The 22,317-nt window shown below is 49.1% G+C and overlaps 1 protein-coding gene across 1 annotated transcript in view; it reads left to right on the top strand.

The window, feature by feature from the left end:
* Paqr5 (progestin and adipoQ receptor family member 5) overlaps positions 1-14,294 on the top strand; it is a 71,918-nt gene extending 57,624 nt beyond the window's left edge. Inside the window, exons 5-8 of the mRNA XM_032910440.1 lie at positions 2,686-2,812; positions 7,235-7,331; positions 9,294-9,435; positions 14,048-14,294. Coding sequence (XP_032766331.1) covers positions 2,686-2,812; positions 7,235-7,331; positions 9,294-9,435; positions 14,048-14,289 — 608 coding nt within the window. The 3' untranslated portion in view covers positions 14,290-14,294. The remainder of the gene's footprint in view (positions 1-2,685; positions 2,813-7,234; positions 7,332-9,293; positions 9,436-14,047) is intronic.
* The last annotated feature ends 8,023 nt before the right edge of the window (positions 14,295-22,317 follow it).

The following is a 22,317-nucleotide window of genomic DNA, read 5'->3' as shown; positions in this document are numbered from 1 at the left end:
CTTGATTCATTTCCTGCCAGCTCACTGCCTCCCACCGGAAGACTTTCCGGCTTCATATTACCTGGGATGAGGGCTAAAGCCTCAACCCACTGGCTTCCTGAAGGATCCACCTCTCTCAATCTCTCTCTCTACTTCCCTCTCTCCCTCCCTCTCCCTCTTCCTCCTCTTCTTCTTCCTCTCTCCCCTTCCTCCCCCTCTCTCTCCCCTTCCCCCTCTCCTTCCCTCCCTTCTTCCTCCTCTCCTCTCCCTCCTCCCCCTCCACTTTCCTTTTTTTTGAGACAGGGGCTCCAAACTGGCTATGTAGCCAAGAATGATCTTGACCTCTGACCCTCCCTCAGGGCTGTGGGTGCCAGGCACACCCTCTACCAACTGAGCTGCTTCCTGGGTTCTAGTAAAAGTGAGCATTTGGAGTCCTTTGCCAGCTGTATGCTGAGGCTCTGACACACACACACACACACACACACACACACACACACACACACACACACACCCCTTTTTAAAAAATATTAATTTTCATTCGTGTGCGTGTGCCACATGTATGGGTGCCTGTGGAGGCCAGTCCTCTGGAGCTGAAGTTACAGGCGGCTGTGAGCTGACCGACATGGGTGCCGGAAACCGAACTCCATCTCTTTGGCCCCTCTGATACACACTTAACTCAAAGATCCAGATTCTACTTTGTGACACCTGTCCCAAGTTCAGTCTTAGACAAGTTTCTTAACCTCCCCTGGGCTTGTTCTCTAGAGCAGAATGTAGGTGGCTTATGAACAAATTCATTTTGAGCCTGAGTAGCCATCATCTCGCAGGGTAGCCATTCCTGTGATTGACAGCTACCACCTTTACCTGGCCCACCCCAGACACCCATGCCCCACAGGACCCCTGGAGGCTCAGGTCAGCTCTGCTTCCTGCTGTATTTTCTGGTGGGCTGAGGCCCCTTTACTCTTGCATTGGGGGACACAGCTTAGCTCAGGGGCAGCATCAGTGGTACATCTTGGGCCAGACAACTCCCTGAGCATTGTGTCACAGGGTCCCTTGGTCCCCTGGTCCCCTGGTCCCCTGGTCCCCTGGTCCCCTGGTCCCCTGGTCCCCTGGTCCCCTGGTCCCCTGGTCCCCTGGAGCAGAGCTCCTGGGTGAACTCACATTCACATCACAGAAGGTGATGCTCAGCTTTCTCTGCCCATGCTTGTCGTGTGTGTGTGGAGGTGAGGGGACCTCGGGTGGCCTTTAGGTGCCTTGCACTTTTGTTTGAGGCAGAATCACTCACCGGACTGAAAGGCTTAGACTAGGGAGCCCTTACCTAACCACCTGTGTCTGCCTCCCCGGCACTGGGGTTACAAGTAAATACCACCAAGCTGTGGTCCCTTGTCCCTGTGTTCAGCTTCGCTGGAAGATCCACCTGTTGAATGACCTGTAGCCGTGAATCCAAGGCTCTTGATGTATTAGGACACTGGTTCTCAACCTGTAGGTTACAACCCCATCAGAGGTAGAATGTCCCTTTCATAGGGTTCACCTCAGACAACCAGAAAACACAGATGTTTACATTATGACTCATAACAGAAGTAAAACTACAGTTATGGAATAGCAATGAAAATAATTTTATGGTTGGGGTAAGCATAGCATGAGGAATCAAAGGGTCACAGCATTAGCAGGGTTGAGAACCACTGTATTAGAATAACAGATGAACTGGGGTCAGATCCAGCCCCTCCCATAGGTAAGAGTGCAGGTCCCAGCCACACCAAGATAGGCAGTAATTGTTCTGTCCCTCCAACCGAAGGCTTCTCCTTTAGTCTCTCTAAAAGGTCTTGATGTAGCTGCCTCTTTCAGAGTCCAAAACCGAACATGGTCACTGGCCACCCCCAGCCCACTGATAGGACATCTCTGTCCTTAGGGGGCCCTCCTTCCCTCTGATGCTGAGCTTCTCAGGGAGAACCCTGCCACAGGCAGATGAGTCTGGTATCATCCTTAGGGGCGGCTTGTAGTTAGAAGCAGGGATTCGTTTCCAGACTGCCTGGGTTTGAAGCTTATTTCTGTTTTTTCTGCTTTGTGACTCTAGATGAGTTACTAGATATCCCTATGCCTCCATATGGTCATTTATAAATAAGTGTAAGCTTTATATGGGGCAGGATTGTAAAGACAGAATGTGTGCACACACTCTCACACATACACACATGCTCACACACACACACACACTCACACACATATTCACACACACGCAAGCACACTCACACACATACACATACACACATGCTCACACACACACATATTCACACACACGCAAGCACACTCACATATACACATACACACACATGCACGCTCACACACACACATACTCACACATACACACACATGCACTCTCACTCACATACACTCACACACACGCAAGCACACTCACACACATGCACGCTCACACACACATACATACACAAACACTTACACACACACACACTTATACATATACACACGCACACACATACACACACTCACTCACACATGCCTACATCTCTGTAGGAGCACAGCCTTAAGGAATTTAGGTGGACAGAGAGGCAAGGGGAGGGGTATTCTGGGAAGACACAGAGGCAGGCTAGTTCATAGATCTATGGAGAAGATGAAGGCTAAGATAGTCTTTCCCAGGGGTCCTTGCAGAGCTGTGGCCTGGCTTGCGTCTCAAGGATGGTGTTTCTTCCACAGGCTCAGCCATCGCCTACTCCGCATACACGTTCCCTGATGCACTGGTCTGCAGCACCTTCCATGAGTGTTACGTAGCCCTGGCCGTGCTGAACACCATTCTCAGCACTGGCCTCTCCTGCTACTCCAGGTACCGGGCATCCTGATCTCAGGCGGGAGACCATGGGAGGACCAAGCAGGCATCTTCATGGGATGGGCGGTCGGGATCAGCAGGAGAGCCTGACAGAAAAGGCTCCAGGTAGAGCTCCTGTCGTGCAATGTTTGGTTACTTTACTCGTTGCTAGGACAAAGCACCCGACAGAGGTGGCTTAAAGGAAGACAGGTTTTCTCTGGCTCTCAGTTGGTGAGCACAGTCCATCAAGGCAGAGAAGTTACAGCAGCCGGATCTTGAGGCAGATAGACGGTGCTTGCTGCCAGCTACCTTTATGCTTTTACTCACTTCAAGGCCACCCTATAGTATGAGGTCACCACAGTTAGGGTGGGTCTTTCCACTTGGATTAATTTAATCTAGAAACTCCTAATAGGTCTACCCCAAGATTTGTCTCCATGGTGACTCTAGATTCTGTCCGTTGACAGTATCAATTATCACATTGGACATCATGGGTATCCCTCAGGCAGCCACTCAGCTGTTTGGAAAAGCCCCAAATGTGACCAGATGCTCTGAAATTCTTTATAAATTAAACAACAGTGTCCCTACAGTAGAGTTATTTTTGTGGTCCCTGTACGTTCTACAGATGGCTTTACTGCTCAGGCAAGTCACTATGTGTGTTCCTTGGACCTTAGTTCTCTCATCTGTGCAGTGGGGTCAACACAGCTCCCTTCTGGATAGAAGATTCTAGGTCATATGCCTGGCACAAGCCTGGACAGGGAAGGTTCCTCGTAGCCAGGCAGTCCTCCTCTCACAGGGATGGGTGAGAATGGCGTCTCTAGGTGCACTGAGGGGTGATGAGGGCATTCAAACGTGGCCATGAGTCTCGCCCAGCTCCCTGTGTCTAATCTTGTTATTCTTTTTCCTTTCGTGCAAGATTCTGTGGGGTGGGGCATGAGCTGCGTTGTCATGGGAATATCTGGTGCTGGTTGACACTGCTCTTTGCAGGAGTGAACCTCCTGAAAACAAGCTTCCTTGGTCGCTTAGGAAACCTTCCAGGTGATTGTAGCGAGGTGACAGCCCCATCTGCATAGTGCCACCGTGCCAGGAAGTGGCAGGTCAGGAGAAGCACTTGGGTCGTGTGTGTGTCCTCTGTACCTCTTACTGTACTATCCCCTCCCCAGAGAGAAACAGGCAGAGTAAGGGCTTCCTCTTTGGGATGGTTTTAGTTCTGGTTTTCTCTGGATGACACGCAGGTTGTGGGGAACTGTGTTCTTGGTTGTTTTTTTTTTTTTTTTTAATGTGAGGGGGGATAAATTTTTATGCAGCATCAGATAGGTTCACCCCAGTCTGTCCTCTGTTGCCAGAATGTTTGAGAAGTCAAGGGGCAGGCATGGTTTGCTCTCCCTGGGAATCAAAGTGTCTTGCTTGGTGTGTCCCACTGAATTTTCTGTGGCTTCATCCCTGGGGAACTGCTCTCTTCTTGGAAGATGGGGAGAGACTCTCTTATTTTCTTGGAAATCACAGAATTCCATGGAAAGCTGGGCAGAGCTTGAATCTACCTGTAGAGCCAGGAAATAAAGTCTCTACTCCTGGATTGCTCCGTCCTAATTCCAGGAGGCGTTAAACAATGCGGTATATGCCCCTGCACCATAGTGGAAATCTGGGGGCTCTACAGGTGGTGGGGAGAGGAATCGGGTCCCCATCTTGGGTGATACAAGGTCAGAGGCATACTCACAGCACAGAGTTGCAGTGTGCCTGGGGGCCCTTTCCTGTGGTTGCATGGGTTCCTGGGGTAGACCCCTGAGTCTTGTCTTTGGGTCAGTTATTGCCCCTGTGTAGTTGGTCCCTAAGCTCCTCATGGCTCTGGTATTCAGAACTGGGACCAGAGGGAGCAAAAGGTATGGGTAATAGCGATATCGATGGTGTGTGGGTCTGAAAGATACAGTCCCTATGATTTGTGGACCAAGATTTCTTTCCCAGAAGCACAGAGGGAAGGATGTCTGCAGCCTTTTAAATTGAGTTTTTAAAGCTGACTACCTGTTACCACCAGGACACATTGCTTTATTCTAGCCCCCACCCCACCCCCACCCCCCACCATGCAGGTCCAGCAGTGCATGTGTGTACTCAGCACACCTGCAGGATTTGGGTGAGGACATTTGGCACTGGCCCAGGAATGTCCTGTGAGCCCCTGTTTGGGGCTTCCTCTCCTTTACCATGACATAGTTTGTTTTCTGCTGATCCAGAGAGCACACCTAGGCTACTGTCTCTACCCCCCTAACCAACATTCCTCAAAGGCTTCCTGGGCTCTGGGGACCCACTGTGAAAAGTCAGATTGTGCCTTCAGAGGGTTCCAGGAACAGGAGAGGCAGGACACAGGGGCGTGCGCGCGCGCGCGCGCGCATGCACACACACACACACACACACACACACACACACACACACACACACCCCGAAGAGAGGGGACTGCTACTGCTCTGTGGAGCAGAACAGAGAGCAAGAGAAGCAGGTCATGTCAGACACACAGGGCTCTGACAGGTTATCTTAGGACCAAGAGGGAACGAGTTGCCAAGATTATTGACTCAACCTAATCTAAAGGGAGGCTTCTTCCCAAATCCAGCATTTTCTTGCAATTGCTTCGTGGACAGAGCTCTCGGTCCCAGGAACCTCTGGCTGTGGCGACATCCTGTGGTTAGATATGGAATTGCACCTTGGGAGTGTCTCTCCCCCCCCCCCCTTTTTTTTTTTTTTTTTTTTTTTTTTTTTTTTGGTCCCTGTAGACCCAGCTTTGCTGCTGGAGAGGCTGATTCATTTGCCTCCTGGGGAAGCACTTTTTCACAGGAAACCTATGCTTTGGGGGCACAGCCCTCGACAAGTCAGAGTCAGATTTTCTTTATGTGTAAGTGGCCAGCCACAAGGAGCACTCTTTTAGGAGTGAGCCCGTTCCAGATACGGTAGATACCGGTTGGCCTATTACAGTTGGGCAGCTTCTGCTGGGGTTATGGGCCCCTGGGGAAAGAAAGACAGAGGCTGGGCCTGTCAGCAGCAGGCAAGGGCATTTGGGCCAAATCCTAGCTGTGTGTGTCTCTTCTCAGCTCCTCCTTAGACCTTCCACCCAGAACCTGTCGTCTCTTGCTCTGGCCTTCTGTGCCACATGGCTGTGATGAGCAGGGAGGGAGGGGTTTGTTTTCAGAGCAGTGTTTAGTAGCTGGGCTGAGCGTGACTCTAAGGGCAGTGACGCCTTGTTTTTTCAAGTCCTTACAACAGCACTGTGAGGGAGGGACAGGTCAGATACGGCTTTAGAGGCAACCTGCAATGCAGCATGGTCCTGATGTGTCTAGCCCGAGCTGGAATCTGGTGTGTCCCTGTGAAGCTATAACACCGCCGCCTCGTCCCCAGTGTTGGAGTGTGGTGGAGAAGGCCACTGGGTTTTGGTTGTTTGCTTTTTATTTAATGTATGTGAGTGCACAGTCGCTGTCTTCAGACACACCAGAAGAGGGCATCGGATCCCGTTACAGATGGTTGTGAGCCACCATGAGGTTGCTGGGACTTGAACTTGTTTTGATTTTTTGGACACAGGGTCTCCTATAGAGCAGGCTGCATTCATATAAATTAAATAAATCTTAAACAAATGACCTCGAACTTCTGATCCACCCCCCTGACTTGTCATCAAGTCTGGCTTCTGAGCGCTGGGGATGGAACCAGGCTTCCCGCATGCTAGCCTAGTAATTTACTAGCTGAGCTACATCTCCATACCCCAGAGCTGCAGTTTTGGGCGGGGTCTCCGTGCTCCACCCTGACCTCCTGGAAGCCAGCCTGGGGTTTTGTACTACTGAAAGTCTAAAGCTGTTGCCTCTCTCTAGGTCCTCAGTGATGACCAATCTAGAAAGTTCCTGCCTCTTGCTTCTAAACAGTCAGCACAATAGGTTCTGTCTTTGTATTGGAGGGTAGTGGGACAGCTCAGGGAAGAGAGAAAGACAGACTCTGCATAGTCGCTTTCCCCAGGCCAGTGTTCCTGTGTATTGTATAAATGTTCTAGAAACTTCTCTAGGTTACCCAATACCTCCTTGAACCCAGTCTTTGTGTGGCCATCACCTGGGTGGTTCCAGTTGCTTGGGTGCAACTCTGCTTCTGTAGAATGTGAGACCCAGGGTCTGTGCTTGAGGCCACTTCCTGTCTCTGTGGTGTCTCTGCTGTTCAGTCCCCTCTGCCCTTTGCAGGGCGTCTGCCTGAAGCCCGTCTTCCCTCTTCTTGGTTTGCATACCATGGCATTTCATGCTCTTACAGGAAGCTTCTCCTTCTTGGCTGAAGTTTTGTCATTTCCACCAGTGTAGGAGGAACAAGAAAGGCTCGTGGAGAAGCTGTGCTCCACAGGAGACTGTGCAGAAATGCTTGTCCTCTGTTGATGACCCGTGTGCACACATGTGAGTTCCTGAAAAGCTGCCGTTTCCTCCCTGACTGCAGGTTTCTTGAACTCCAGAAGCCCCGGCTCTGCAAGCTGCTTCGGGTCCTGGCCTTCGCCTATCCCTACGCCTGGGACTCACTCCCCATCTTCTACAGGGTAAGGACACAGAGCAGCTACATCTCCTCTCTTCCTGTCAGTAGTGCCGAGGGGATTGTTTCCTGAGCTCTGAGGAAGTCATGACACTGAGTTGGGCCCTGGCGGGACTTATAGAAGTTGGATGCTCAGTCAGAGATAGTATGAACACAGAGGCCCTTGGAGACAAACTGAGTAAGGCCTTAGGAGCAACCACAGAGAACTGGGAGAGGCTTGCAGCCTGGGGGTTGGTGAACATCAGGGCCAGCTTCAGGGAATGCCCAATAATGCAAGCACGACCGTACAGTGTCAGTAATGTAGTGTGTCAGTGAAGGAAAAGGTGGGGGTGGCAGTCTTAAAGGCGACATTAGAAGGAGACGAAGGACCAGGGAAGGGAGATGAGGTGGGATAACAAACTCGACAAGAAGGGAAAAGACCTTCACTTACAGATCACGTGGGCCTGGGTTCAAATCCTAGGCTCCATGGTTATTTGTTGTGGGATTTAGGCAGTATACATAATCTTTCTGAGCCTTTCCTCATCCGTTATGAGGCTGGCATCTGCTTCCGCATAGGTGGTAATTGAGATTCCTGGATATAATGCATCTTACCGGTTCAGCATTACCTTGTGAGTGAGCTTCTCCCAGAGGCAGCGTGAGGCCCAGATGGCAAGGGCTAGGGGCGCAGGGCAGTGAGGAGTTTGCCTGCTACCTTTGGGAAGCAGTGGGTGTTTTCTCTAATTCCCTTGACCAGGTCTACAGGAGACTTGGGGATGGGCATGAGCTCACTGCTCTCTGTCCTCGGAGTTTGTGCAGACACACAGGGAACCATGGCTGATGGCCTTATCGGTTGCATGCGGATTTCTTGTCCTGTGATGCTGTCTAGTGGCTGTGAGGGACAGCAGGGCAGAAGGGCAGGAGGTGGCAGAATTGCACTGGCTCCATTCCAACCCTTGCCTCAATGCTTATTGGTGGCTTGCAAGTCAGTCTCAGGCTCGCTTTCCTTGTGTGCAAAACACAGAGATAGAGTCTGCCTTTAGGTTCCCAGTGAAGCTCAGATGGGGCGGGGCATGCAGATGGCCAGCCTGGTGCCTGGTTCCTAGTAGTAGGGGAAGCCACTTTTGTTATTTATAAAATAACACAATAACTCTGCTTAACCTTAAAGCAACATAATGGTCAGACACTGAGGGACGGTTGATGCTGGGTGTTGAGCCTAAGGTCTCCTGTGTGCTAGGCAAGGCTCTACCACAGAGCTGTATCACCAACCATTTACTGATTGGTTGGTTTTTGAGACAGGATCTCACTGAGTTGCTCAAGCTGACTTTTGACTAGCTCCATCGCCGAAATGGGCCTTGAGCTTCCGACATTTTTGCCTTAGGGAGTGAATTCAAGCTTGAGTCACCAAGCTGAGCCAAATACTGATGCTTTTTGATGATGCAGACAGGCTCCCGAGACTTTTTCTTTTTCAAAGACTTATTTTATTCATAGGAGTACACTGTAGCTGTCTTCAGACACACCAGAAGAGGGCATCGGATCCCATTACAGATGGTTGTGAGCCACCATGTGGTTGCTGGGAATTGAACTCAGGACCTCAGGAAGAGCTGTCAGTGCTCTTAACTGTTGAGCCATCTCTCCAGCCCGACATTTTCTTTATAAAGAGTTTTTTCCTATCACATTTGTAGCATCTGACATCCGGAGCCAGGTGCAAATAGGACTGTTCTTCAATGTCTGCATTTTATCCCCCAGAAAGTGCAGTGACATCTAGTAGGGTTTTCTCTTTCCCACCCTCTTCCTCCTCTTCCTCTTCCTCCTCTTCCTCTTCCTCCTCTTCCTCATCCTCCTCTTCCTCCTCCTTCCTCCCTCCCCCCTCTTCTGTCTGTCCTCTTCCTTCTTGCTTCCCCTCATCCCCTCTGGAGTTCGTGCTGGTGTGCTGAGAGGTATGCGCCTGGCTTTTTTTCTCAAGACCATCTGTTCTTTCAAACACCCGCAGCTCTTCCTGTTCCCAGGGGAGAATTCAAGAAATGAAGCCATGCTGTACCACCAGAAGCACATGGTCATGACCCTCCTGGCCTCTTTCTTGTACTCTGCTCACCTGCCAGAGCGACTGGCTCCTGGACGCTTTGACTACATCGGTAAGTATGGCGGGACAGGGGCGGGGGTGACTGTCCACTGGGGTGGAAACATCCTGATGAAGTGTATATGGCCACATGGCAGGGGACCTGGAGAGGAATGACCCCTGAGGGAGTCATTAGGCATAGGCCTTGGCGAGTGACGTACAGTGACCTACCTTACACCTTGATTGAAGCCACCCTTTGTGTGGCTACCGCACTGCAGGGGACAGGGAGGAGGGGAACAGGTAGGTGTTCCAATGAGCAACCATCCTATTGGTACCTGGAGTCTGACTTCCTAGCACAGCATGGCCATGGGGGGACAGACACAGGGAGGAAGAAGATGGGTTTGCAGGTGACACTGAAGGTAGCAGGCAGCAGACAGGTGTGCAGAGAAGAAGGTCTATTTTAAACATTGTCAGTAGAGGGCCCACGGTCATGTGGAGCCATGGTTCCAGTTGTCTCTCATCAACACTAGCAGCAGAAAGGTCTGAGACTGCAACTTCCAGGCCCAACCTCAGACCTCCTGACCCAGAACTCCAAAGCTGGGGCAAGGCCAGCACTCACAGTGGCCACCCGTGTGACACTGTAGAGAGCCCAAGCTCACTGACTCGGGAGACCTGTCAGAGTCCAGAGCTCCTCCATGCTGCAATGTTCCCTCCCTGTTTCTCCAGGGCAGGATGTGGGAGGGGTCTTCCCACCTGCCTCTGCCTCTGGCTGGAAGGAAGGCACCTGCGTTTACCACCTTTCTGTTGCTGTGACCATAAACTTAAGCGCTAACTTTTGGATTATGCTTTCACGGTACGACCCACCAGGAAAGGGAAGGCGTGGTGGCACAGCATGAGTGGGTAGCGTTGGCAGTGGGTGGCACTGAGGCCGCAGTCAGGAAGCAGAGATGAAGGGTGGCACTCGACTCACCTTCTTCAGTCCAGGCCCACGGAATGGCGGCTCTCCCTTTTTCAGTTAAACCAATCTAGAAACTCTCTCAGAGACATACACAGAGGTCTGTCTCCTGGGTGTTTCTAGAGACTGTGAAATTGACAATATTAGCCACCGCAGCACCCTTGGGTGGCTTCTGTGGAGGGTGACAAGCCTTCAGTACAAGAGTTCCTTAACTAGAGACCGTGAGGCTCAGGAGGCCAGTTGCTCTCCCCACCCCAGCAAGCACCTAGGTTCTCACCAAGCCACTTTTGTCCCTGCCCGGAGCCTGCTCTCCGCCTGCTCCAGCGATGGAGTCAGATAGGCTTTGTGTGATCTAGAGTCTCCTCCTCCTTCTCTTTGTCCTATCAGAAAGGACTTCAGCCAGCAAAACTCTGTTTATTCTACAGAGCACAGTCAGAAGCAGGAACTGGAGGCCCCAGGCTTCTGCCTACCCATTCCAGCCCCACCTTAAGGAAGACAAGAGCTGTGGATCAGAGCTTGGGGACCCAGGGGCAGGCAGGGGTGTGGCAAATACTGGTCACGCTGGCTTCTCCACATTTTTTTTCCCAATTCACTTCAGTCCTGTCTCTCAGAAAAATTTCCTGGTAATAGGGGAGGGTGCTTGCCAGGCCTGGCTACCCCAGGCCTACAGGGCCCTGAGATGTAAGTGGGGAGGTTGAAGCCACTCTTCCTGCTGTGGCCCATCTGTTGCGCATCTCTCTCGTGGGAGCAGGCTTAGTGAATGCAGTGGATCAGGGCTCTGCATTTGACACAGCGTCACAGCTGCAGCAGAGGTCACGTGCCTGCATCACACACGTTTGGAGGTGGGCACTGCCTGTGCTTTGAACTTGAGTAAGGCTGGGTGCCACGTACTCACCTTCTTCCTGGGACAGAGGCTGGGGCTGAAGGAAAACAGCAGACATGCTTGCCAAGGCCCTGACTCAGCTCCTGTCTGAAAAGGAGGCGCTGTGGCCAGGTGCCCCTCCCCTGTAGCAAGCTTGTTGAATACTTCTGAAGTAGGTTTTGTGCTACCATACAGGACTAACACAATTTTTTATTGCATGTTAGATTAATGTGTTTGTATATGCTGATATGGGCATGTAGGGGTCAAAGAACAATTTGCAGGAACAACTCAGTTGTCAGGCTTGGTGGAAGGCGCTTTTTACTACCGAGTCTTCTCTCTCTCTCTCTCTCTCTCTCTCTCTCTCTCTCTCTCTCTCTCTCACACACACACACACACACACACACACACACTTTTTTATTTTTCAGATAGGGTCTCAATGTGTAGTGGAGGGTGATCTTAAACTCAATATGTAGACTAGACTGGGCTTGAACTCGTGACCTTCCTGTCTCTGCCTACGGAGTGCTGAAGTTACAGTAGGTGCCCCTATACCTGGATATAGACATCTGGAGGAGAAGCCTTAATTAACTGTCATGTTGTATTGGTTTGCTAGGCCTGCAGTTCCCACACACAAGGGAAGCACACTCAGGAGGCTAACAGTTGACATGAAGGTCTCAGTGGGATGGTGTCTTCCCCCTCTTTCCTTGGCCTGTGGATGAGTACCTTCCCACAGTCCTCATGAGATTCTTCCTCAGTGTAGATCATGTCCAGGGCCAGTGGATCAGGGGCCACCCCAGTGATGTCACTGGAATTTAACTATCCCTCCAAAGATGGCCACTGGTTGGACTTTGGCATGTAAATGGCTCAGAGGTAAATGGCTCAGAGCCGCACAGTTCTGTCAGGGAAAGTACCATCTTCTCATCCTGCCTTTTGTGTCCCTCACCTTGGACTCCTTTTCTCATGACCCTGCCTACTCCTGTCCTTACTGCTTGTGCTCTTATCCGCCACAGTGGGGCTGGTGAGCCCAGTCCAGCATGGCATCCCAGGAGAGCCCTGGTCATGTCTCTGTTTAGCCAGAGGTTGAAACAAAGACACTTGGGAAGAGGTGGGCAGCAAACTTGGCTGACTCTTCCCATGCTGCTGACATCAGCGTTAGCCCTGGGAGAGCAGGGTGCCCAACAGTTTCCTTTGGAAAATGGGTTTGCTGCATAAATTGCTCTAGAAGAGGATTTTACTTATTTAGTCTTCATAGTTTTCTCATATTGATTTCTAAAAATACAGTAGGGTGTTATATAGCAGGGTTCTCTAGAACAGAAGTGACACACACAATATATATGAACTCAATATATATGCACACACACATAATATTTACTAGATTGGGCGTAGGTAGTCCAACAATGGCTCGCAGCATGCTGGAGAGGCACAGAAGCTGCTAGATGTTCGGTTCACAAAGCTGGACGCACCAATAGTTCAAAACTGGGACTAGAGGCTGCATGGAACCCTGAGGAGTTGGTGGTCCACGCTGCAAGGCTTAAGAAGCTGGAGTCTGAAAGCAGGGGAGGATGGTGGCAGGTGCAGGAGATGCTCTTGCTGAGGAAGGAGGCAGGGGACACCACCTTTTCTGTTTCTTTTTCACTCTTCTTTGGAAGATGCTACTCAATCTCTCTGAACACACACACACACACACACACACACACACACACACACACACACACACACGGGAGGGGTGCTGCTACCTAGGCTGACTCTAAATCCAAACAAATTCATAATTAAGATTGGGTGCCACAGGCATATCTGACTATTGTCTGGCTAATGAGAGACATGACTGGGGGCTCTCCTTCTGGGACACCATGCTGGACAGAGTACACCAGCCCCACTGTGAAGTTACAGTTCAGTGCTGACTTCAACATCTAGGGACAGGCACACCTGTAGTCCCAGGGCTTTAAAGGTTGGAGGAACAAGAGGACCATGAAAATGGTGTGTGTTGGGGGAGATAAGTACATGTGTGCATGCATGTGGGGTGCATGCCTGTGTTGTGTGTGTGTACATCTATGTGTGTGTACATGTGTGTGGGTGTGTGTATGTATGCATGTGTGTTTATATGTATGCATGTACATTTGCATTCTGAGGCTAGAGGATGCCAGGTCTTTATCACTCTCTGCCTTCTTGCCTTAATAGCTCACCAAACCTAGAGCTCAGCTGGCAAACAGCAAGCCCCAGCAATCCTCCTGTCTCTACCTTCCACAGCACTAGAATTAGAGGCATCCGTGACCATACCTGACATTTCATATGAGGGCCAGGGATTTGAACTCAGGTCTCCATGTTTGCACAGCAAGCAGTTTGACACACTGAGCCATCTGCCAGTTCCTTTCTAAGCACTTCTCACAAATGAAATTATAAAACTGGTGTAGTTGTGTAACTTGTACGCCCAGTACTCAGGAGGTGGAGCAAAGACATCAGACATTACTTTCAGAGTTCTCCTTAGCTACACAGTGAGTTCATGTTGAGCCTGGGTAACAGGAGACCCAGTCTCAAAATACCAGAATGCGAGGCCAAACAAACAAACAAACCCATACACAAGATCTCTTGGCTGGCTCCTTGCTGTGCCGTGCTAGCATGCATGTCCCAGCCTGTGTGCATACACTGTTTGACTGCTGACTCCTTGGCACTTAAGTTACATAGATGTGTGTGTACATAGGGGTGTGTACCAGCCATGACGTGCAGAGGTGAGAGGACAATGGCGGGAATGGATACTCTCCCGAGGGTCCCTGGGGTGGCTCTCGGATTATCAGGCTTAGCGGCGGAGTCTTCACCCACTGAGCCGTTTCTCCGGTTCTGACTGGCGATCTTGATGGCCTTTTCTGTTTGTCATAGGCCACAGTCACCAGCTGTTTCACGTGTGCGTCATCCTGGCCACACACTTGCAGATGGAAGCCATCCTTCTGGACAAGACGCTGAGGAGAGAGTGGCTCTTGGCCACCTCCAGACCCTCCTCTTTGCCTCAGATAGCAGCGGCCATACTTCTGTGCATCATCTTCAGCCTCAGCAACATTATTTATTTCTCAGCTGCTCTGTATCGGATCCCTGAGCCTGAATTACATGAAAAGGAAACATGATTTCAGAACATGCCAAGTTTCAGTGTTCAGTCGTTGATGTGGTGCTGGCTTACAGTGGCCAAAAGCATTCGTAGCAACTGATGTCTTGACATGTTTTAATGGGTTCATATAGAAAAAAAAAAAAGGATTTAACTGGGCAGAGTTCTCTACACATGCATGGATTCTGTAAGAGGGAGAATGTGGGCGTAAGTCCTGGATACGGATAAATATTAAGTTTTAAACTTATTTAAAATGAGGTGTTAAGGGGATGGTGGTATAGCTCAGTTGGTAAATAGTTGCCTGGAATATACAGAGCCCTGTTTTCTTTCCTTCCTTCCTTCCTTCCTTCCTTCCTTCCTTCCTTCCTTCCTTCCTTCCTTTTCTCTCTCTCTCTCTCTCTCTCTTTCTTTCTTTCTTTCTTTCTGGCTGTTGTTTAGTTGAGACAGGCTGTATCTCAGGCTGTCCTGAAATTTACTCTGTGGGCCAGGCTGGCTTTGAACTCACAGAGATCTGCCTGCGTCTGACTCCTGAGTGCTGGGATTAAAGGTGCGTGCCACTACACTGAAGCCTTAGTTTTGATCCTTAGCACAGCAGAACTTGGTCCTGTGGCTCATGCCTATAACTTCAGAACCAGTAAAGCAGAAGCAGAGGATCAGGAGTGTAAACCCAGCCTTGGACACTTAGTGAGTTTGAGACCATCCTTGGACACATGAGATTGTCTCTTAAAAAAAAAAAAAGTTCTCAATTCTGTTGAAACAGTCATATTAAGCATACGGCCCTGCCTCTCCAGTGTTTGTATTGATGTTTAAAAGCAGAAGAGGCTACATTTGATGAATGTTGTATAGCTAAGCTTTCCCCCCAGATGAGTGAGATGGTTCAATGAGTTAAGCTTGCTGCCAAGCCTGACGACAGGAGTTCGATCCCCAGGACCTGCTGCAAAGTATACTGCAGTACACAGAAGATGTGACGGCCTCTGGAGCTAAGTGATGTCATCCCAACTGTTAGGGTTCCCTGTCTCCTTCGTTCAAGCAATGGAGGAGCTGTCTTTGGAGATAGCGTGCCTGGCACCATGTTGGCACGCCAGTATGCTGCCAGACTTGGTATTTATGCAGAGGGTGTTGGCCTCTGTGGGACAGTCAAATGCCCTGTCTTCAACCTAACCTGTGAAATAGAAACACAGGTAAGCTTGTGACATGCATTTCCTGGGGGTAAACTAGGGTTCCGCTTTCATACATGAAGTGCAGGTTTCTGAAATGTGGACTGGAGCATGTCCCCAGGATTTCAACACAGGAGGGCAGGGGCAGATGTTGAAGACATTTGTGGTGTCTTTAATTTACAACTTGATCAAAGTTCCAGCAACTTGCCATCTACATGTGTCCCTGCTTTCTCTCCAGAGTCTTCTACTACTGATGACCTTTTTTAACCCATTAAGTGAAAATGAAGTCTTATGGGTTAAACCCTAGACTAAAAAACAAAGCCAGAGGCTTGAAGGAGGGGCTCTTGGACGTGTATGCTGACTTTAAAACGCCAGCATCTTATGTGCCGATGGAACCTGGTCGGCCAGCCTCCTGACCGCTAGGCCAGCCTCACACTCAGGATTTGTGCCTTCCTTACCATGATGGATGCCGATATCCTTTCTGAACAGTAAGCCTAACTAAGCCCTTTCTTAAGAAATAGACAATAACAAGAAATCACAAAACGAGAACAACAAAACCACCTCTGCCACGTGCCATAGCCTTGTGCAACAGTCCCTTCAGCCTTACACATCTAACCATAGCTGCCTGTCCATCCTTGGACCAACATTGCCTTGTTACTGATGCTTATAACCAAATACTACTATGTTCTTGTACAACACATCCTCTTCCTCATTTTGCCTTAAAAATATCATCTTATAGGACTGGGGATGGCAAGATGTGCAAGCATCAGGGTGAGTTCGGCCCACGTGCATCATGGAAACCTAGCTGTGGCTGTATGGACCAGTACCTGCAGCACTGGGAACAAAGACAGGCAGGTGCTGGGAGCTCACTGGCCAGGTCTCCACACAGCAGTCCTCTCTCGGCAAGGTGAGGAAGCAGTGGAGACAGACATTCTGACATCAGCCTCTGGCCGTGTGCATCAGCATGGGCGGGTGTGTCTAGGCACACGCCCCCTTGCCTGGACTCTGAATGTGCATGTCATTTATCAGCATTCGTGCAGACATCACTGTGCTGTTCTGGATTAATTTGTTGTCTTTGGAGAAACTGTTATTTAGGTTCGTGATATCAAACATGGCAATTCCTTGTTTGTTGCATTTGTAATTAAAAGTTCAGTGTTTTATAGTGTTTTGGGGGAGTTCAGAAATGCTGACACAAAATAAATTTTAACAGGCCCACCAGCCTCTGGTCTGCACTTGGTAATGACTTTGGGGGGCTGTCCATTACAATGCTGGGTCTGGAATATCCTCTGTCCTATAACACACACCCTCCAGGGTTAAGCAGCCTGGCCACATCAGTGACCTTGCCAGCACCTCACAGCTTCACTCTCTGATGACAAGGACCAATATGTTTTGGATATGAGTGGTCAAGAAATAAGGTTTCATTATTTTATTCTCTCCCTGGGGAAGGGGGAGTGAGTGATACAATTTATACAGGCTGGTAAATTTCTGGTACATTAACTGCAAACTGCATAACAAATTTTGTTCTGTAGCAACCGTCTGACACTCTCAGTGGTGTCCTCATCTACTGCACACTCCCACAGCCCCAGTTTTATAGTGGGAGAAGAGAGGTAGAAAGCTAGGCTGGGCATGTGGCTTGGTTGGTAGAACGTTTGTGCCTGGCATGCATGAAGCCCTTGGCTTTGATGCTAAGCACTGCATAAACTGGGCATGGTGTCTAGTGCGCATGCTTGTGATCCCAGCATTGGGGTATGGGATAGGAGGGCCAGGCCATATTCAGCTCCTCGTGAGTCCCAGGCCAGTCTGAGATTCATTAGGTAATTGACAGTGATTAGTGGCCCTCAACTGGTGGGTCACGACCCCATTGCAGGTGAAATGACCCTTTTACAGGTGTTCACCAAGGCCATTGGAAAAGCATATTACAGTGCGATTCATGGCGGTAGCAAGATCCCGGTTATGAGGTAGCAATGAAGGTAACTTGTGGTTGGGGGTCGCTTACTTGAGGAAGGTTGAGAACCACTGGTCTAGTTCCAGAGGTTTACAGGCCTCTGGTCTGAGTGAACAGATATACAGGCAAATCACCCCACATACATAAATCTTTAAAAAGCAAACAACTCCAAAACCAGTAGGTACAGGGCTAACACTCTGGAAGAGGTGTGGGGGAACCCTTTTTGAGGCCTGCCTTTGCCGGAAAAAGATGAGCGCTGCCAAGGAAACAGACCTAGGGAGCTGGGAGAAAGGTAGCCCAGAGAACTGCATGGCCAATCTGATAAGCCCTTAGTTCTGGGAGGCTTCAAAAGGCCACTGGAGCCAGGCTGGCTGGCGAGTGGTGGGCAGACATTACGGGCCTTGGGACCAGAAAGGGCTGTCTTACTGGAAGGAGTCAGGTTATTCCTTCTAGAAATGTCCACCGGCACTCTGGAAGACAAAGACGAATTCTGAAACCACTCTTCTCCGAGAGACTGCCCCAGGGCTTTCTTTTCCTGAGCTGCTTTGGGAGTGTGTGGAGTACTGGCGTTGGGTAATGAAGCACCTCTGGCAAGGCAGTTATCGGCCGCTATCTTGTCTAAGGGTCAGCTTTCTAGAACTGGCTCTGGCTGCCTCGAAGAGTGGCTGAAAAGGAGCTCAAAGATAACCTTAGTTCATCCTGTCTAAATGTTGGCTGACCGTGTAAATGAACACATTGAAGCTTAAAGCACCCCCTTTAAGATACAAGCAGGGAGAGGCACTGGATACTGGGCTATTTAGAAAGGTCCTCAGGCGATCCCTCATCTGCTGCTGCTGGGACTTTATGCAGAAGATTCACCCAGTGCAAAACTTAAACTCAGCACTAGACCTACCAAGAGAGAGAGAAACATGTCCTGGGGATCAAACTTATCAAGTGGATTTAAGGTCATCAGGCTTGGAGTCAAGTGTCCTGACCAGCTCATCCAGTGCACTAGCTCCAATCCTACTTTTTAAAGGAAAAAAAACCCAAAAACATAATTTTGGATTCAGAAAAATGTTGCGAAATGCTAGAAACATTTCCAGTTCCTAACCCTTCTGCAGTAGTGGGAGATTTGCTCCCAATAGCCAGTTAGCAGGATGAATTTTCAGACTTGCTCAGTCCTTGAGTGTGGGGCATGATTCACCCTTAATAAGCCATGCCAGGGTGGGAAAGGTGTCATTATAACTTTGCTGTGTCTCAGTTTCCTTCTGTCTGGAATAATCTAATAGTCTAAGCCATCGATTCTTCACCTGTGAGTTTTGACCCCTTTGAGGGTCGAACAACCCTTGCACAGGGTCACCTAAGACCATTGGGAAACAGATATTTACATTATGATTCATAACAGGAAAATTCCAGTTATGAAGTATCAAATGCAAATAATTTTATGGCTGGGGGTCACCGAGACATGAGGAACTGTGCCAGTCAGGGTGACTGAGTGTGTGGAATGGGGTCCCAGTTACAGAATGGCCCCTTCTCCATTTTATCTCCTCTCAAACACCCGAGCTTCCGCAGCTGCTCTTCACTGGCGTTTGCAGGCTTCCCACAGCTGGACTTGCTTATCTGGGTGTTTTAGCTACGTGTAGTTAACCATCGCACTGTGTACCTGGAACAAAATACAGTTTGAAGCATCTGTAGTGCCATTCCCTCTTGTCCAGAAATTAAAGGTATAATTACCAGACCCACAGCCCTACCCAAGAGAAAGGTGTGCGTGTGTGTGTGTGTGTGTGTGTGTGTGTGTGTGTGTGTGTGTATGTGTTGCATATATACAGACATTTATTTTCAAGTTACAGCTCTTTCATAATTACCAACAAGAGGAACAAGTTAAATTCCTCCTAGCTAGTGACTAGATGAATCTTCAATGCAGTGCTATTTGGAAATGACAGGGTACAGACTGCTGGCACATGCAATGCAGGGATACACGTCAGAACCTCCTGTTGGACGGAAGAGGAGACTGGAAAAATCAAACATCAGGGAAGGGAGTCAGACAAGCAGTTGCCAAGGGATGGGGGTGGGGGTGGGGGTGGGGGGCTGATGAGGAAGGGGCAGCGTGGGATACATTTGTGAGATAGAAATTATACCTCAAACTTGACATTTTTCCTCTCTCTCTCTCTCTCTCTCTCTCTCTCTCTCTCTTTGTTTTGTTTTGTTTTGTTTTTTGACAGTCTTTCTATGTAGTTCTGGCTGTTCTAGAACTTGCTGTTTAGACCAGGCTGGCCTCAAACTCACAGAAATCTACCAGCCTCTGCCTCCTGAGTGCTGGGCTTAAAGGTATGCACAAACACACCCAGCAGCCTGACTTGGTTTGTTATTGTTGTTGTTTTTCTTTTTAGACAGTCTCCTGTAGCCAAGGCTGGCCCTGAACAGGCTTTAGAGCTAAGAATCAACAGGAGCTTCTTTGCTCTGTTTACCTCCACATCCTAAGTACTCAGACAAGCACCATCACGTCTCTGGGACGCAAACCCAGGGCTTTGTATATGCAAGGCAGGCAAGCACTCTAGTTCCATTGCCAGCTCCAAAAAAAGATTATGTTTTAGACAGCTGGAGAGGTGGATCAGCAGTTAAAAGTACTTACTGCTCCTACAGAGGACCTGGGTTCAGTACCCAGCACCACATGGCGGCTCACAACCATCTCTCTCTCTAGTTCTTGGGGATGTGATGCACTCTCTGGCCTCTTCAGGTACTGCACACACATGGTGTACAAACAAGCAGGCAAACGTTCATAAATTAAAACAAACTTTTAAAAGATTTATCTTTATGTTTTAATTATATATAAACAATGTGTTGGTATAAAGTATGTGTCTGTGTGGGAGTATATATTCATGGGAATAGAGATGCTCTTAGAGAACAGGGAGGGTGTCATTCACAGGTGGTTGTAAGCAGCCTAAAGTAGGTGCTGGGAACAGAACTTGGGTCAACTGAAAAAGCAGCGATCACCTTTAACCGCCAAGCCATCAAATTTGACTTTCAAAACAGCCTCGCAGCCAGGTGGTGATGACTTTTCATCCCAGCAATCAGGAAGCAGAGGCAGAAGCAGGTGAGTCTCTATGAGCTTGAGGCTAGCCTGGTTTACAGAGAAAGACAGCCAGGGCTAACAAAGAAACCCTGTCTTGAAAAACAAAACACAAACACAAAAAAACAAAAAAACAAAAAGCCCACCACCACCACCAACTAAAGACAACAAACAAACAAAAAACCAAAAAACTAAACCAAAAAACCCCTCCTAGTTAAGGTTCACTCTACTAGATGGACCCAGTGTCTGACACTGCATGTGTGGCCAAGAACCTAAGAATGGATAGGATAGGGGCCTACGGGAAAACCAAATACTATTCTCTATTATTCTGCTAAAGGAACATCCAGCCTTCATCAGAGAAGCTTCCTCTTGCAATAGATGGGAACCAACACAGAGACCCACCTGGATAAAAAGAGCGAGAGATTTAGTCTTAAGTGGGATGTCTTCCTCAACCCCTCCCCTCCCGGCTCAGGGAGAAAAGTATGAGGAAGCTCGAAAGAGCCAGAGGGTGCGACGACTCTAAGGAAACAGTTTTCTAGGCACAACAGGGCGTGTCTACATATGGACTCCCAGGGACTGTGGCAGCATGTGCTGGGGTTGTGGGGTACAAGCCAGCTGGGCACCAGTGCTGAGGGAGGGAAGTACACACGGTTCTCACCCCAGCCAAGAGGCTATCTGCACTTGATACATGCTTGCAAAGGAAATGTTAGTTTTTTCCAATGGAGTCTCATTGCATATATAAATCATAGGGATAAGCCTGATGCCCAGCAGTACTGGCCAACACAAAACAAACACTGGGGTATTTTTGTAGACTTTTTTGCCTCATTTTGCTTTGTTTAGGCATTTTTATTGGGCGTTTGTGGGTCTATAATGGCCTCCATTTTTGTGTGTTTATGAATTGTGAGTTTATGCCTGTGAGTTTCTCCCCCCCCCCTTTTTTTTTCTTTTCCTAAAAAGGAAAGAAAGGGCATGGAGGTGGGCAGGTGGAGAGTTCATGGGGATCTGGGAAGAGTTGTGGGAGGGGAAAAGTGTAATCAGGATATATTGTATAAAATATTTCTTCTAAAAAAAATGTCTCCCAGATACACTTTGTCTTCTGTACTTGCTCTGGTTTGCATCAACATTCTAGAGAGAAGTCCGGGGCTGTACTCATTGTACTTTTAAGAAAACGAATGAGCTAGAGAGCTTTACTGTGGATGGATAGGAGCAAGAGAAGAGAAGACCCAGCATGAGTAAAAACTGCAGATGGAGCAATGGGAGAACCTCTCCCATGTGCTTCAGTGAGAACCTCCATCAGCCTTTCAAAGATGAGGGGCCATGGCCATACTGTTAAGCGCTGAGCACGCAACAGTGCCATCTAGCGAGGCTGAGGGGGAATACGCTGGGAGAGGACTCAGTAAACCGGCTGTGCTAACTGCTGAAATCAACAGCGCAGTGAGGCGCGCGTGCTTTGGGTTTGGGACAGGTGATAGGTGACACAATGGAGAAGGAAGACTAGCCTTAGCGTCTCACTGAGGGTCTCAAGACCGGTGATTTATAGGTGAGAGTGCTGTCAAATGGAGCGGTTTTGAAAGGTGGTGGTGGCAAAGACTGTTAGCTTTTTATCTGCTTCTGGAAATGTAAAAGGATGCATTTTCAGGTTTATTCATTGTAGCACTTTGCGACAGTAAATATTGGAAAGACTAATGTCCAGTAATAAGGACATTAAACTGTGGATATTAAACTATCCTTATCAGTGCTGGCCCTAAAGGAAGTTCTAAGTGGAGCCTGAGTCACAGAACGCAGGTGTGGTGGATACGTCCTCGAGGAGCTTCAGCATGGGTCAGGGATTAAGAAAGACAGAATCAATTTGCGGAAGACAAGAGGTAGATTTTGGTGGTTGCACAAGGACAGTGGGTC

This window comes from Rattus rattus, chromosome 8, assembly GCF_011064425.1.
Source record: "Rattus rattus isolate New Zealand chromosome 8, Rrattus_CSIRO_v1, whole genome shotgun sequence".
Taxonomy (NCBI): domain Eukaryota; kingdom Metazoa; phylum Chordata; class Mammalia; order Rodentia; family Muridae; genus Rattus; species Rattus rattus.
The sequence above is the reverse complement of the archived record's forward strand: the minus strand, read 5'-3'. Positions and strand labels throughout refer to the sequence as shown.